This window comes from Dermochelys coriacea, chromosome 10 (genome assembly GCF_009764565.3).
Source record: "Dermochelys coriacea isolate rDerCor1 chromosome 10, rDerCor1.pri.v4, whole genome shotgun sequence".
Classification (NCBI taxonomy): Eukaryota; Metazoa; Chordata; order Testudines; family Dermochelyidae; genus Dermochelys; species Dermochelys coriacea.
The window spans coordinates 10,363,244-10,379,746 of NC_050077.1; the positions used below are offsets into that span (position 1 = coordinate 10,363,244).

General features: G+C 41.2%; 1 protein-coding gene across 2 annotated transcripts in view; it reads right to left on the reverse strand.

The window, feature by feature from the left end:
• The window catches only part of SDK1 (sidekick cell adhesion molecule 1), a 684,215-nt gene that overhangs the window by 175,751 nt on the left and 491,961 nt on the right, over positions 1-16,503 (reverse strand). For both annotated transcript variants that reach the window (XM_043493256.1, XM_038420360.2), the window contains exons 15-17: positions 11,491-11,627; positions 1,065-1,212; positions 41-181 (exon numbers count right to left, since the gene is read on the reverse strand). In XM_043493256.1, coding sequence (XP_043349191.1) covers positions 41-181; positions 1,065-1,212; positions 11,491-11,627 — 426 coding nt within the window. The remainder of the gene's footprint in view (positions 1-40; positions 182-1,064; positions 1,213-11,490; positions 11,628-16,503) is intronic.

Sequence of the window (16,503 nt, forward strand, 5' to 3'; positions counted from 1 at the left end):
TATATTAAGATCCCTCTAGGCTAGAGCACAAATCACTTACCTTAGGATGTACCCATGGAGAACCCCATTATGTTCACTTTCAGGAGGAGGCTGCCACTGAACCATGATAGACTGATTGGTACGTCCACTGGCTACTATGTTTTTAGGAGGAGCGCTGGGCGGTTCTTCAGGTAACATCAATCTAAGCACAAAAGAATGTGATGGGATGTGGGCATTGAGATAAAAACAAAGCTCTAGCTTTTCATTTTATGTGTCCACTAAATGTGAACCAGCTTTATTTACTAAAGTCCAAAGACTAGAAAGAAGCATAATGCTGATCAAACTACTGACGACTTTGCATGAAATAGTTACAACAAATCAACATAATAGAAAATCAGTTAAGCAAGCAACAAGGACAGCTGAGGTAACCTTATTCTGTCTGAATCCCCCATGCTGCTGCAACTACATAAAAACATTACAAGCCTGAATGAGTTAGAGTTCAGATCAGAATCTGTGACTCCTCTGATATGAAAAATATTGAAAGAGTCAAACACCTACATTTTGAAAAAGCCATTTAAACCTCAGCTGTTCTACAATTCAAGCGCATAGCAAGCTTTGGTTTATAAAGGAAGGGGGATGCATCTGAAACTTAACTTGATGAAGCCATCCTTCTATGTCACAACTGAAGTAATTATAGAAGTGACATGCAGTGACTGGGTGAGTGCTCTGCCCAGTCCAGAGTTAACCACTAAGTCTTAAACCACAGGAAAAAAATATGTTGGCCCTACATGCACTCACTCTATCTCCTTCTATGATCCTGTTTGATTGTTACTCTGCAAAGATGGATGCACCTCTGTCCCCAATGCATGCAGCATGTGCTGCTGCTGCTAACTGCCAGTATGGCTAAATACTGCTCAAAGTTCTTAGGCACTTCATGTAACTAGGGGTATCCGCTGAGTGCCCACATCCCCCCGCCCCCACTGTGATACAAGAGGTAGCTTCATTTTAACAATACTGAACGACTGATGGATTAGGGGTTACTTCACATGCTGTGCATTTTACATAGGGGTCTACTTTTACTTTACCTGCTGGTCTCAGTGCTGTACTGGCCCTTGCCCACCTGGTTAACAGCACATATCCTAAATTGGTAGGTACGGGCTGGAGTTAATCCACTCACAGTGATACTGGTCATCTTAGGGTTAACATTTGATAGATGCACTTTCCAGGGAGAGTCTGGTGGAGGAACACACACGTTAATAATATTGAGGGGCTTATTAAAAACCCTTAAGAAGTGAGTGAGTGTCTGACTGCAATATGCTTCCTTTAACTTCTTTCCTCAAAGGAACTTTAGAACCTTCTTTCCTCAGCGGAACAAAATAAACCTTCTTGTCTACCCCCATGGTTCGATAGATTGCACGTTTGTCTACTGGAAAGGGATGCTACACTTGTCACTGTGTAATACCTAAAAACTGTATTCATTAACATTTTAATAAAAGAGGAAATGAGCATAATAAAGACAGATGGGCTGTGTATTTCGTGACCCATCTGTTTAGCAGGCCATTACAACACCACACCTATGAGTCTCTAGCTGAAGGGCTGTAATGAAATTCGCAGCTAGTCTACAACATTTTTCTACCCAGCTTTTTAGCAGGTGTAGAAGAGTGACTCTGTCACCCAAATTAGCTCTTTGCTGCAAGAGCTGGGAAGCCTTCTACATGCCTGGATGTTTTCTACAGATGTATTGTCTTATTTTCAGTCTAATCATTTCTTAGGATGGCTCCTTGGAATAAACTGCTCTGGCAGTAGTGTAAAACCTCCACTGTCAGTTTGCATACTTCACACTCTGAGCTTCTCTGCTGCCTGAATTACATTCCCAAGTTTCACAGAGGTGAAAAATGAAATATGTTGGAAATTAAATATTCTGTCATCTTTTCACCTTAGCATGTCATATATTTCTTGTACACAGCAGGTTGCAGGGCTGCTACTAGCAGGTCACACTTCTGTACCAGATATGAAGTGGCCACAGAGCTTTCTTCTTATAGTGAACAGATGTGGCTGAGGTTAGCTTAAATAAGGTATGGTATACACGGTGTCACCTTGTGACAGATCAGTATAATACAGGTTAGCATTCATATCTCCCCCTTAAATTCTACATTCCTACCATTTACAAAATTTACACTATCATGCTGTCTTTGAAGTTCAGTACAGATCAATCTGTTAAGTGTCTCTGAATCATACTGGTTTTCTAATTACATGACCTGAATGCATAGCAACTTTGTCATCTGGCTGCCCATTTGCCGCAACAATTGGCTGTGCTCCATTTGGAATCTTTGAATCATCATCTTCTTGTTCTATGTCTGCCATCTGTAGAATTTTCTCTGATTGTTGAGTTCTGAACAAACTGTAGATGTTAAGTTTCTGTTGAACTCTCCACTGTTGGCCTCCATCACATATGATCTAAGCAATGAATTCTTTTTCTGTATGACAGCTGAAGTTTTTCTCTTTCCAATTTGACATGAACTCAGTCACCAGGTTCTAGACTTGGTAGTTCTCTGAGTGGTGCATGATGTTGCCTTTTTATCCAAATGGCAACTCTCTTCATGTCTGGCCACTTTGGAAAAGACTATCTCCAAAGTTGGAACAGTACTACTGAGTTATCTTCCCATCAGAAGTTGTGTAGAACTAGATCCAGTAGCTACTTTTGCTGTTATCTGTAACTCAGAGCAAGAAATGGCTCTTCCAGCAAGAGGATTTTCTTGACTGTTTCTACAGCTCTCTCAGCCTCTCCATTCACTTGTGAGTAATGTGGACTGTTAGTAATATGATCAATCATATTTAGTTTGGAATGACTTAAGTTCTACTGCAGTGAATTGTAGTACATTGTGTGTCACTAGTTGTTCTGTAATACTGAAGTGAGCAGAAGTGCACTTGAGTTTAATAACACTGCATCATGCTTTGTCTTTCAAGTTAATTATGTCTATGCACTTGGAAAATAGACCAGTATGATCAGATAATGATGTCTTCTGAATTAGCATAAATCTAGAGCTAATCTCTTTCAAAGTCTGTCTGGTAGAGGTGTTTGTATACTACACTGTGTCTCAAGTTTATTTGTACTGGATCTCCTTTCAAAAGTCCAATATCTTCAAATTCTCTGAGTTCTTCCACCTTTTTAAACTAGGCCCATCATGGCTATCATGCCTAAGAAGGTTGTTGGTCTTTGACCTGGTTACTACATGTCTAGGTTTTCCTGGATGCAGCCTCTTTTATTGAGCCTTCTTTCTCTGTTCAGGTGACTTTTTTTTTTTTCCAAAATAACAGGAAATGTCCAGGGTTTTTCCAGAGCAGACAAGCTGCAGCTCAGAAAGAGCCCTGATTGATCCACTTCCTAATTGGTCCCTCCTGTCCACCTGCAGCTGATTGGTCCATTCCTTTGAAAGCCACAGCTGCTGAATCCTACCCACCCAGGTCCCAACTCCCAGCCCTGGGGAGGAGGTCCCACAGGAAGGAGCTGACTGACAGATGTCACTGCTTGCACCAGCTGCCCTCACACCATGATAGGGAGCAACACCTGTTAGGACCCCCCATCACAGGTTCTCCCTCTATCACCTCGAACTGTACCCCCTACACCATCCCTCCCCTCCAGCAACATCCTCTTTTGGGAATCTGAAATATGGTAACCCTAGTCTTTGATCACATGCACTCTGAATGCAAAGCTATTGTTTCTGTGGTGAACTGACCCATGCAGTTCAAAATACCTCCAGGACAAGTCCGAGCTGGGTCAGGTAACTTCAGCTCCGGGGGTGGCAGGGAGGTTTGAAGGTTATTGTAAGTCCCTTCGGAGATAACTGTGACATCTGCTCCTGAGTCAATTTTAAAGTCTTTCAATGAATATTAAGTTTCACTCGCTAGATAGGCTCTTTGTCAGCACGAAGGCTAAGATTTTTTTCAGAGGTCGCAGAAGTCACAAAATCTGAATTCCAGCGACTTCTGTGACTTCAGCCTGCAACAGCTGGGAGGTAAAGGGTCCCCACCCCACCAGAGCTCCAAGCCCACCACAGCTGGTGGGGGACCTGGAGCTTCGAGAAGACCCCTGCAGCTGCCTAGCCACTGCAGGGCCATGTGGGGACCCCACAGCTGAGCTCCCCATTTTGTCATGGATATTTTTAGTAAAAGTCACAGACAGGTCACTGGCCCCCGTGAATTTTTCTTTATTGCCAGTGACCTGTCCGTGACTTTTACTAAAAATATGCATGACAAAATCTTAGCATTAGTCATCACACATGATAGATCCACAGAAACAATGGTTCTTCATTGTTCATAATATGAAGCTCCTTGATTGTTTTAGTGTGGCAAACAGCTGCAAAATATCCATATTTTGCACATTTATTACACCTTGCACCTTTGGTTGGACATGCCTCATCCCATGGGATATGATTTATTTCCACATTTTGAGTATAAGGCTTTGCTGTTTGACTGGAATTTGTCCCTCATAGTGTGGGAGTTTTCTCCTTGCCTCCGGGTTCTTATGGTAATGACTTGTAGCAATCATGCTGCATCTGTTAACAGCATCCAAGCTAGTTTATTGTTTTTCAGGTTTGATAAGTTGCTCTTGGTTTTGCTGTCTCACCATCTCAGACTGCTTGGCTATTTGAATAGCTGTGTGTACAATTAAGTCTATTTAAAATAGCACCTGCTGTGACAAATTTTTATCTTTTAACCCACTAACAAGCCTGTCTCTGATATTTTCATGTTTTGCCGTTCGAAAATCAGTTTTCAGCTAATGCATGCAGAACTCCTAAAAATATTCAACATTTTCCCCTGGCCCTTGAAATTTGATGAAAATATGCTCCTTCATAAACCACTTGTTTCTGAGACAAAGTATGCATCAAACATAGCCAGAACACTTTCATAGTCATCTTTTTGACTGTCTTCAGTAAAGGCAAAGGATTTAAAGATGTGCTCTTCCTCCTCCCCAATAGCATAAATTCTTCATTTTCCTTAGAGTTTTGTAGCAACTGATAATCATGCAAAATACTGCTTCCAGTCTGTCCATTGTGAAGGTCTGTCAAAGCTGAAACTCGCTAAGGCATTGAAGAGTGGCATGTTGATGAGATCCTTTGTTGCTTTTTTTTTTCCAGTCTGCAACCTCTGTTGATTTTGTTCCTTCTGTTTGTTTTCCTCTGGGACTAGTTTACTTCTGACACCACAGCATGTATTTCTTGTACATGATAGATTGCAGGTCTGCTACTAGCAGATCATGCTTGTGTACTAGATATGAAGTGGCCACAGCTTTCTTCTCGGAGAGGGACATACCAGCTGTTCACTGTAAGTTCCTTTAATGCTCTGCCAAGTATGGCTGAGGGTAGCTTAAATAATGTGTTACAGTGCCACCTAGTAGCTGAACATATATACAGTTTAGCATTCTATTACATAGCATGGCATGATTGGGGCAGTCAAGAAAAGGTGACATTTGGTTCTTGTCAGCTGATTTAAAGACTTGTTCAGTTTTTAATAATACCATCTCTTTTCACATTCCAAACTCAAAATTACAAACATTTTTGAAAACAACTAAGGACCTAGCCAGAGATTTTGGCAACATATCTGTGCATATGGTACAGAACTACACTGCAGTCCCTAACAGATCACCTAGATGAAACCATACACTGCCTGCAAATGAAGATGAGATGTTCCAAATGTGTTAAATGTCACACCAACATACAAATCACTAATTCAGTGCTTTGCTGGCTGGTTCTTTAACTAGTTAAAACCCCCTCAGACTTGATGCCAGTTGGGCTATAAAGGCTGCATCTTTTAATTATTCAAAATATATTTACTATAGTAATAGCTTTCTGAGAGCAAAGTCATCTTAATGTGATTCCTGATACAGCAAGTAGTAGGAATCCTGGATAGATACTTGCAGAACAGTAGATTTCTCACACCAGTAGGTGTTTGTTTGGCAAAGGTTTGCTAACAGTGATCTTGACTACAAGAGCTTGATAGCAAACTACATTGTGAGAATATGCTTACCCCTATTAACTATGAAAACCATAGGCTAAGTTTTCTCTTTGCACTCCTTTACTTTGCCTTTCATAAACTTCTCCTTATGACCGTGGCCAAACTGTTCACCTTACTACACCCAAGTGCACAATGAAAATTAATGGGAAGCAGGAGTTAAGGTATGGCTGACTTTAGTAAGTTCCCTGAAGCCACTTAATCAAGAAAATGGAAAAGCACACACAAACAAGAATGCTGAATGCCCTTAAATGAGCTAATCCGCACTGGCCCATTTCCTGGAACAATTCAGTTTCATTTGTTTACTGCTAGTGTAAACACCACTTGAGAGTGCTTAACCCAAACAGTTCGATCTAGTGAACAGTTTGATTCAACAACGGGGCTTATTAATCTCCTCAGCACCTTGGGGCTCTGGTCTGTTTATATACTGCAGCTGTAGAATACTTTATTTATTCTTTTTCCTCTCCTGGTGGAAGATAAAAGATCTGGCAGGAAGAGAGATTAAACTGAAAACTAATATAAATGAACCCTATTCATCTCCTGGGTACTCTGATTTGTTCAGAAAAGTGGTTTGGAGAGGATTTGCTTGCTCATGGAGCAGAGGATACAGCGGGTTTGCAGAGTATCTTTAAAATTTAAATAGCAAGTCTTCTCTTGACAATCAATAAACTAAACCGTTTGAAAGGCTGCTCTTCCAGCTTAAATGCACAGCCAAAACAGAATTGCAAAGAAACTTGTTTTACCATGTAGAAGAACAATTTTGACATAGGAAACCTTCCATAAAAATTTCAACACCCACTTTCCCTTCCTTCAGGGATTACTGTCAGTCTCCTGACCCAGAAAGCCTGGAGAAGTTCCACGGTGACAGAAGACTTGCCAGGTCAATCTATTAAATAAACGTCCATTATATTGAGCAGACAGTGCTAATCTTTCATTTAACTTAAGCTGCCCAGAACATACTCTGGGTTCCACTCACTCAGTCTTCCAATTTAATTGCTGTTGGCTGAAAAAGTTTCTCATTTAGTTGTCAATCTACTCAAACATGCTGGCTATTTGAATTAGTCTGTCTTATCTTTTATTCAAATTAAACTGCATGAAAATAAGAAAGTGACTCTATACTTTACCATTTGATTTCTTGAGCTGTCAAGAGCTTCTGTTTTGATTGTCAAAGAATTTCTGTTTTGGAGGCACTTATTTGACACCAGTGACATTCCTTCCTAAAACAAGTGACTTACCAAGAGGAATTTCTTCTACACATTCAAAGTCTGCCTGCTGTTCTTAGGGAATATCGACTGAGTTAAAAGACTCAAGATGGTTGTCCTATTCCTTCCTGCTTGTTGATATAAAACCATTGTTTTCTTAGCAGAAAGCTGATTTCCATAGCTCTGGACTATATTTCAGATGCCTCCCCTTTCTAAGATGCTATTGTATAGCCTGGACTACTGGAAAGTGCTGAAGTTTCTCTTGTCTCCCCAAATACATCGGTGTTCATAACAATTTGAGAATGTGAAAGATTCAAGTTCAAGGCTTCCACCAGCCTGCAGGAATCCAATAGGATCTATTATTCAAATGTAATTTTACGGATTTCACTTGGTCTGAGACCACCATCCTCTAAGGCAGGGGTGGGCAAACTTTTTGGCCTGAGGGCCACATCTGGGCATAGAAATTGTATGGTGGTCCATGAATGCTCAAAAAATTGGGATTGGGGTGCAGGAGGGGATGAGGGCTCTGGTTGGGGGTGTGGACTCCGGGGTGGGGCCAGAAATGAGGCATTCAGGGTGCAGGAGGGGGCTCTGGGCTGGAGGAGTGAGGGTTCCAGGGTGGGGCTGAGGATGAGGAGTTTGGGGTGTAGGAGGGTGCTCTGGGCTAGGACCGAGGGGTTTGGAGGGTGGGAGGGGGATCAGGGCTGGGATAAGGAGTGGGGGAAGGGGTGCCGGCTCCAGATGGGGGTGCAGGCTCTGGGGTGGGGCTGGGGATGAGGAGTTTGGGGTGTAGGTGGGTGCTCTGGGCTGGGATCAGGGGGTTGGGATGCAGGGGCGGGGCTCGGACGGCACTTACCTCAAGCAGCTCCCAGAAGCAGTGGTATGTCCCTTCTCTGGCTCCTACACAGAGGCGCAGCCAGGCAGCTCTGCACGCTGCCCTGTCTGCAGGCACTGCCCCTAGAGCTTCCATTGGAGTGCCAGAGGGGGCCATTGGAGCAGGGCCATTGGTGCGTGTAGGAACCGGAGAGGAGCCATGCCGCTGCTTCCAGGAGCCATGTGGAGCGGCCCCCAATCCTGCTCCCCAGCTGAAGCACCAGAGGGGGGGCTGTGCTGCTGCTTCCAGGCACTATGTGGAGCAGACCCTACACCACGGCTGGAGCGCCGGAGCAGGGCCATGCCGTGGCTTCCAGGAGCCATGTAGAGCAGCCCCTGACCCTGCAACACGGCTGGAGCATGGGAACAGGGCAAGCACCAGGCCCACTCCCCAGTGGGAGCTCAAGGGCCAGCTTAAAATGGCTGGCAGGCCAGATCCAGCCCACAGGCCCTAGTTTGCCCACCCCTGCTCTAAGGCCTTACGGACCACCATTCTCTAAGCCTTATGTAGAAATAAGTCATGGTCATAACAAATAGCCTTCAAGACATATATATTTAAGTCCTGATCCTGCAAAGGCTTATGCAACTACTTATCTTTAATCATTTGAGGAAATCTACTGAGTTAGTAGAACTATACACAGACTTAATGTTAAGCGTGTGCATATATTTTTTTTAGGAGCAAGGATTTAATGTGGTCCTTACCACATTATCAAGTGGCTCTGAGTTATCCTATTATATCTCAAGGCCCAAATATCCAAGAATATAGTAAAAGAGAAACAGGCTCTCTCTTAAGTTGCATCCAACAAAACTCCACAGACACTTGCTCAGATAGCTACCAAGTAGAAGTAACTTTTGATTAACTCCAGAAACATTGACACCCTGGCAATAACATGAATGAACCTCCAACTCTTCCAAGACATATACAACACAGAATTCCTAGGTACACCATAGCAGTGGCTAACCGTGTTATGAAGGCATACAGAATGATGCCAGTACAAATCCACAGTAAGCCACACGATCACTTGTTTGGAATGTCTATTGTGAATGCGGATTCCTACCCTCGTATGCATGTAGTTTGAATGCTTAAGGACTGTTTCCCAGAAAATGTATTTTATGATAGAAACTATACATTTTCCCCAAATGCAACATTTTTGAAGCCCTGTGACTCAAAAATCACCCATGGTGGTGGTCTATTGTGACTAATTACAGTCTGAAAACTGCTGTATCCTGCCAGGTACCTATACTTCATTTTAAAGATTAGGTGGATAAGGTGAATAGAATCAGATGCTTTTTCTGCAATCCATCTATACAATCTGCTGCTATACCCCCCCCCGCCCAATTAAAATCAGTTGTTTACATCTCTTTACTGCACCAATACCAATGGAAAAGAGCTTTAATCCATGCCACGTGGAGCAATGCGCCATTCTTCAGTGGAGCTAGTAATTAGTCCCTGAAATTTTCATTCACTATTTTGAGCCTTCTTCAGCTAGTTTTCTATAACAGATACCTTTATTATGTATTCACTCACTATATGTTCTTTAAAATGTGCAATGGATGTTAAAGCTATTAGAAATTTATTCAAACCACAACAGTCAAAAGAAAAATCAACAAAATCTAGGACACATTGGCAACTATAACACTGCAAAATGAAATCCGTGTATTAAAATTGCACAGAATCCAGAAAGAAGACTTTTGTTCATCACTGGGAACTGAAAAGTAATAACTCCACCAATCTTCATCTATATAACAACAAATGGGGAATAGGATACCTAACATATTGTACTGCTGCTGACAGTAAAAGAGCTACAGATGCAAGCAAATGAGGTCATGGAGGGCATATGCAAAAAATCCCCAATATTTTGTGTATATGAAAAGGTACCTGTGGCCCAAAAAAAACAGGCAGAAAAAAAATGTAAAGAAAATTGTCTATGAAAAACAAAGGGAGAATTTGTTTACAAACATGTATGAGACAAAGCTATGTCAACAGTATTGTATCACAATTCAGCACTGATCAGTAACACTGCTGAAAAAAGACAGAAGAGACATGGTGCCAAGCTTACCTCAAGTAGGAAATCGGTAGCTGCCAACTAAGGCTAAACCATATACTCATCAGATGAAAATAATTCACAATCAATACATTTCAAGATTAAAAAAAAAAGATGGAGACAGTGAAGCTGTGCACTAATTAAAATCAATGATACAAACCAAACTCACTGCTGACATTGCTTATGGTCCTTTTGGAATCTATAGCAAATGAGTATTAATACATAAAAGGAGAAGACTGAAACAAGGGCATGGACATTCAGGAACTCGGAGTCCCCTCTGCCCTGTGTAAACAAGTTATTATGAAGTGAGAGAACATGAAAGCAATGTAGAAAAACAAACAGTGAAAACTCAAAGCGTACAGTATAGTATAGAGTGGTCCTGGAAGAGAGACAATTCTCAATTGAAGAGAAGGTACTCCATTCATAGAACACAAGCAGTTTGGGGTTTTTGGTTTTTTTTGTGCTGTTTTCCATCTGACTCAAGTACACATATCTATGATTTGTGATGAGATTTACTCAGTGGTAGATTAAAATGCCTTCAGATAAAAATTATTGGAGCTATCTCACCATGTGTAAGAGTTAAGATGATCCTGTGGAGTTCTGAGGTATTATTCATATGACTTCTGCAGAACTCTCTCAGACCTTTGCTGAACTTCTTACATATTTTGTAAGGTGAATTACTGTGTGGTGCCTTTCAGACCACCAGACTGGAATACTGCAAGGCTACACCTGAAGGCCTCTAAGAAACTTCAGCTGATGAAGGAGGCTGACCACCTAATCAGCAGTGCCTCCAGCAGGCATCACATTGCACCTGCACATTGTTCCAGAGTGTTCTAAGGGGCTCCATACTAAATAGGCTAGGAATCACCCATCAAGAATCTCTTCAAGAGTTGCTTCCATGACAATGGCTATGAGTAGCACTTCAAAGCACTCTGCCTGGTTGATGTCACTCTGCCTGGTTGATGAACACCAAGCAAGAGGGTATCCCTTTTCCAATACATAGAAAAAACAGACAGAGGGTGAGAGAAAAAGTATTGCTATCCCAATTTTACAGGTGGGGGACTGAGGCATAGAAAGGTTAGGTGACTTGCTTGAGATCGTACAGCAATTCACTAGCAGAGCTAGGGATGGAGTCCAGGTATGCTGATTACTTTAATCACCAGACCATGCCTGTTTTTCTTCATAACCTTTCTGATGGCATGTTTATCTAGATTAAAACTCAGGAGTTCTTTTTCCCAGTTCTGAGTGGAGACCATATTTTTCTCTGGATATGCAAATAGCACTAATATTTTGTCACTAGCTCTGGTAAAAGCTAAGCCTAAAATGAAGGTTGAATAGTTAAGAAACACAAGAGGTTGCAATGTATTGACTCCACTTACTGTTCTCAGACAACTCTACTATATAGTAGAGAACCGGGCTGTTTCCATCAAAGGGACGCACCCAGGAAAGCATCACACTGCGGCTATATGAAGAATTCAGGATGGCCAGAAGATTCTGAGGGGAGTGAGGCAGCTCACTATTTTAAAAGAAAAGAAAAAATGAAGGGATAAATCCCACAGAAAATCAATCTACACTTCATTTGTCCTGATGCTTGTAGAAGGTTAGACATTCATACAACATCAGACTTGTTCATAAGAACAGCCATACTGGGTCAGACCAAAGGTCCATCTAGCCCAGTATCCTGTCTTCTGACAGTGTCCAATGCCAGGTGCCCCAGAGGGAATGAACAGAACAGGTAATCATCAAGTGATCCATTCCCTGTCTCCCATTCCCAGCTTCTGGCAAAAAGAGGTTAGGGACACCATACCCTGCCCACCCTGGCTAATAGCCATTGATGGACCGATCCTCCATGAATCTATCTAATTCTTTTTTGAACTATGTTATAGTCTTGGCCTTCACAACATCCTCTAGCAAAGAGTTCCACAGGTTGACTGTGCATTGTGTGAAAAAACACCTGCTGCCTATTAATTTCATTTGGCGACCTCTAGTTCTTGTGTTATGAGAGAGTAAATAACACTTCCGTATTTACTTTCTGCACACAAGTCATGATTTTATAGACCTCTGTCATCTCCCAACCTCAGTCGTCTCTATTCCAAGCTGAAAAGTCCCAGTCTTATTAATATTTCTTCTTATGGAAGCTGTTCTATACCCCTCATCATTTTTGTTGCCCTTTTCGGAACCTTTTCCAAGTCCAATATATCTTTTTTGAGATGGGGCGACCACATCTGCACACAGTATTCAAGATGTGGGCGTATCATGAATTTATATAGAGGCAATATGATATTTTCTGTCTTATTATCTATTCCTTTCTTAATGATTCCCAACAATCTGTTCGCTTTTTTGACTGCTGCTGCACATTGCGTGGATGTTTTCAGAGAACTATCTACAATGACTCCAAGATCTCTTTTTTGAGTGGTCACAGCTAATTTAGACCCCATCATTTTATACATATAGCTGGGATTATGTTTTTCAGTGTGTGTTACTTTGCATTTATCAACATTGAATTTCATCTGCCATTTTGTTGCCCAGTCACCCAGTTTTGAGAGATCCTTTTTGTAGATCTTCGCAGTCTGCCTGGGACTTAACTATCTTGAGTAGTTTTGTATCATCTGCAAATTTTGCCACTTCACTGTTTACCCCTTTTTCCGGATCATTTATGAATATGTTGAATAGGACTGGTCCCACTACAGACCCCTGGAGGACACCACTATTTACCCCTCTCCATTCTGAAAACTGACCATTTATTTCTACCCTTTGTTTTCTATCATTTAGCCAGTTAGCAATCCATGAGAGAACCTTCCCTCTTATCCCATGACAGCTTACTTTGCTTAAGAGCCTTTGGTGAGGGATCTTGTCAAAGAATTTCTGAAAATCAAAATACACTACATCCACTGGATTCCCCTAGTCCACATGCTTGTTGACCCCCTCAAAGAATTCTAGTAGAGTGGTGAGGCATGAGTTCCCCTTACAAAAAAAATGACAGGTTTCAGAGTAGCAGCCATGTTAATCTGTATTCGCAAAAAGAAAAGGAGTACTTGTGGCACCTTAGAGACTAACAAATTTATTTGAGCATAAGCTTTCGTGAGCTACAGCTCACTTCATCAGATGCATTCAGTGGAATGTTTACTCTTCCCCAACAAATTATGTTCATCTATGTGTCTGACAATTTCGTTCTTTACTATAATTTCAACCAGTTTGCCAGGTACTGAAGTCAGGTTTACCGGCCTGTAATTGCTGGGATCACCTCTGGAGCCCTTTTTTAAAAATTGGTGTCACATTAGCTATCATCCAGTCATTTGACACAGAAGCTGATTTAAATGATAGGTTACAGACTACAGTTAATAGTTCTGCAATTTCACATTTGAGTTCCTTCAGAACTCTTGGGTGAATACCATCTGGTCCTGGTGACTTATTACTGCAATTCGTTCTAAAACCTCCTCTGACACCTTAATCTGGGACAGTTCCTGATATTCGTCACCTAAAAAGAATGGCTCAGATTTGGGAATCTCACTCACATCCTCAGCTGTGAAGATAGGGTGACCAGACAGCAAGTGTGAAAAATCGGGACAGGGTTGGCGGGTAATAGGAGCCTATATAAGAAAAAGACCCAAAAATCAGGACTGTCCCTATAAAATTGGGACACCTGGTCACCCTACATGAAGACTGATGCAAAGAATTCATTTAGTTTCTCCCCAATGGTCTTACCGTCCTTGAGTGCTCCTTTAGCTCCTCAATCGTCCAATGGTTGTTTAGCAGGCTTCCTGCTTCTGATGTACTTAACTTTTTTTTTTTTTATTACTTTTTGAGTTTCTGGCTATCTGTTTCTCAAATCCTTTTTTGGCCTTCCTAATTATATTTTACACTTCATTTGCCAGAGTTTATGTGCCTTTCTATTTTCTTCACTAGGATTTAGCTTCCACTTTTTAAAGGATGCCTTTTTGCCTCTCCTTGCTTCTCTCACTTTGTTGTTTAACCACGGTGGAACTTTTTTGATTCTCTTACTGTGTTTTTTTTATTTTGGGGTATACATTTAAGTTGAGCCTCTAGTATGGTGTCTTTAAAAAGTTTCCATGCAGCTTGCAGGGATTTCACTTTTGGTGCTGTACCTTTTAATTTCTGTTTAACTAACCTCCTCATTTTTGTGTAGTTCCCCTTTCTGAAATGAAATGCTACAATGTTGGGCTGCTGTGGTGTTTCCCCTACCACAGGGATGTTAAATGTAGTTATAGTATGGTCACTGTTACCAAGTGGTCCAGCTATATTCACCTCTTGGACCAGATCCTAGGACTAAATCAAGAGTTGCCTCTCCTCTTATGGGTTCCAGGACTAGCTTCTCCAAGCAGTAGTCATTTAAGGTGTCAAGAAACTTTCTCTGCATCCTGTCCTGAGGTGACATGTACCCAGTCAATATGGGGATAGTTGAAATCCCCCATTATTATTGAGTTTCTTTTATTTTAATAGTCTCTCTAAGCATTTCAGTCACTGTCACCATCCTGGTCAGGCGGTCGGTAATACATCCTTACTGCTATATTATTATTACAGCATGGAATTACTATCCATAGAGATTCTATGGTACAGTTTGATTCATTTAAGATTTTTACTTCATTTGATTCTATGCTTTCTTTCATATATAGTGCCACTCCCCCACCAGCACAACCTGTTCTGTCCTTCTGATATATTTTGTACTCTGGTATTACTGTGTCCCATTGATTATCCTCATTCAACCAAGTTTCTGTGATGCCTATTATATAAATATCCTCATTTAATATGATGCTCTCTGGTACAACCATCTTACTATTTAGACTTCTAGCATTAATATATACGGACTTTAAAAACTTGTCTCTCTTTAGCTGTCTGCTGTAATTGAATGGGATTTTTTTCATTTGACTGTTTCTCATCAGATCCTACCTGTATTTTATCATCTTCCATCCTCTCCTCCTTACTAGGACATACTGAATCTCCATTAATAGATCCTCCCCTAAGGAATGTCTCTGTCCGAACCACGTGCTCCTCCCCACTTGTCAGCTTTCCCCTAGCCCTTAATTTAAAAACTGCTCTATGACCTCTTTAATTTTAAGTGGCAGCAGTCTGGTTCCATGTTGGTTTAGGTGGAGCCCATCCTTCCCGTATAGGTTCTCCCTTTCCCAAAAGTTTCCCCACCTCCTAATGAATCTAAACCCCACCTCCCTACACCATCATCATCCACTCATTGAGACTGTGCAGTCCGATAGTTGTATACGTACCAGTAGCCACTGGAAAAATAAATACATAAATAAAATAGATCTCTGAATTATCCAGTTTTGTCCTGTTTCTAAAATGTAATTTATGCCGAGATTCCTATGATTGACAGTGCAACAGCTGATGGAACTGTGACTTGCTGTGGAAAAAGCCAAATTCAAACTTTTTTTTTTTTAAATTGAGACAACTTGGTTAATACTTTTTTCTTTTTTAAAAAACCCAAGGATATCCTAGCAATGCATAGAAGTAAAACATATACAAAATAAAACACACGAGAGACATTATTTAACATGGAATTTTTCATACTCATTGACACTATCCAAACAGAGTTAGTAATCAAAATTAGCATGTGTATTTTTAGGCTACAAAAAACAGCTTGATTACTGGTGGATGAAGGCTTTTAACTGTCATTGGTAGAATCTTTTCCTCATATAAAATTGATTTTTGGAAGCATCCAAGCAGAAAATGTAGAGAAAATGCCTGCAGAAACTCCATGGAAATACTAAATGAAACATTAAGAAAAAAACCCCACAACCTCAATTAAAAAGTGCAATTCCTAAAAATATATGCGACACAAAAAATACTTCATTTGGATTCACTGGCTGAAAGTGATGGAGGCTGTACAATGAGGTGCGGAAACCAAATTCTGCTGCATTCATTGAATGCTGATCTACAACACATACAAAACAGGGATAGTCATTATATTTTATAAACCTGATTTCTATTTCTTGCCATCTCAGTCCCTGAGGGCCAAGCTCTCCCAGTCAGGGAAAGCAGAAGAAGAGTGAGTGCTGGTTGTCACCCATTTGATCTACCTCTCCTCCCACTGTCAGAGCTGACTGTAAATTCTTCCTCAACATCCATTATTGCTGATCTATGCCAGTCAGAGCAAAAAGCCATAATTGTACTTGACATTCTTGAATTAGCAAATGTACTCATTTATTTTCTTAATTCATTAAATTGCTGGATATTTACTGCTCTCTAAAAAGCACAACAAACTCCTTCGCCTGCACATATAAACCAACAAACTAATAGCTGGTTGCGTAGCTGCTCACCAATGTCACAGCCCTCCTTCATCTATCACAAGGCCCTGTGGGGAATGGGGCCGAGATGGGCTGCAGCCCCAGACTCTTCCAGAAGAAGACACTAGCACA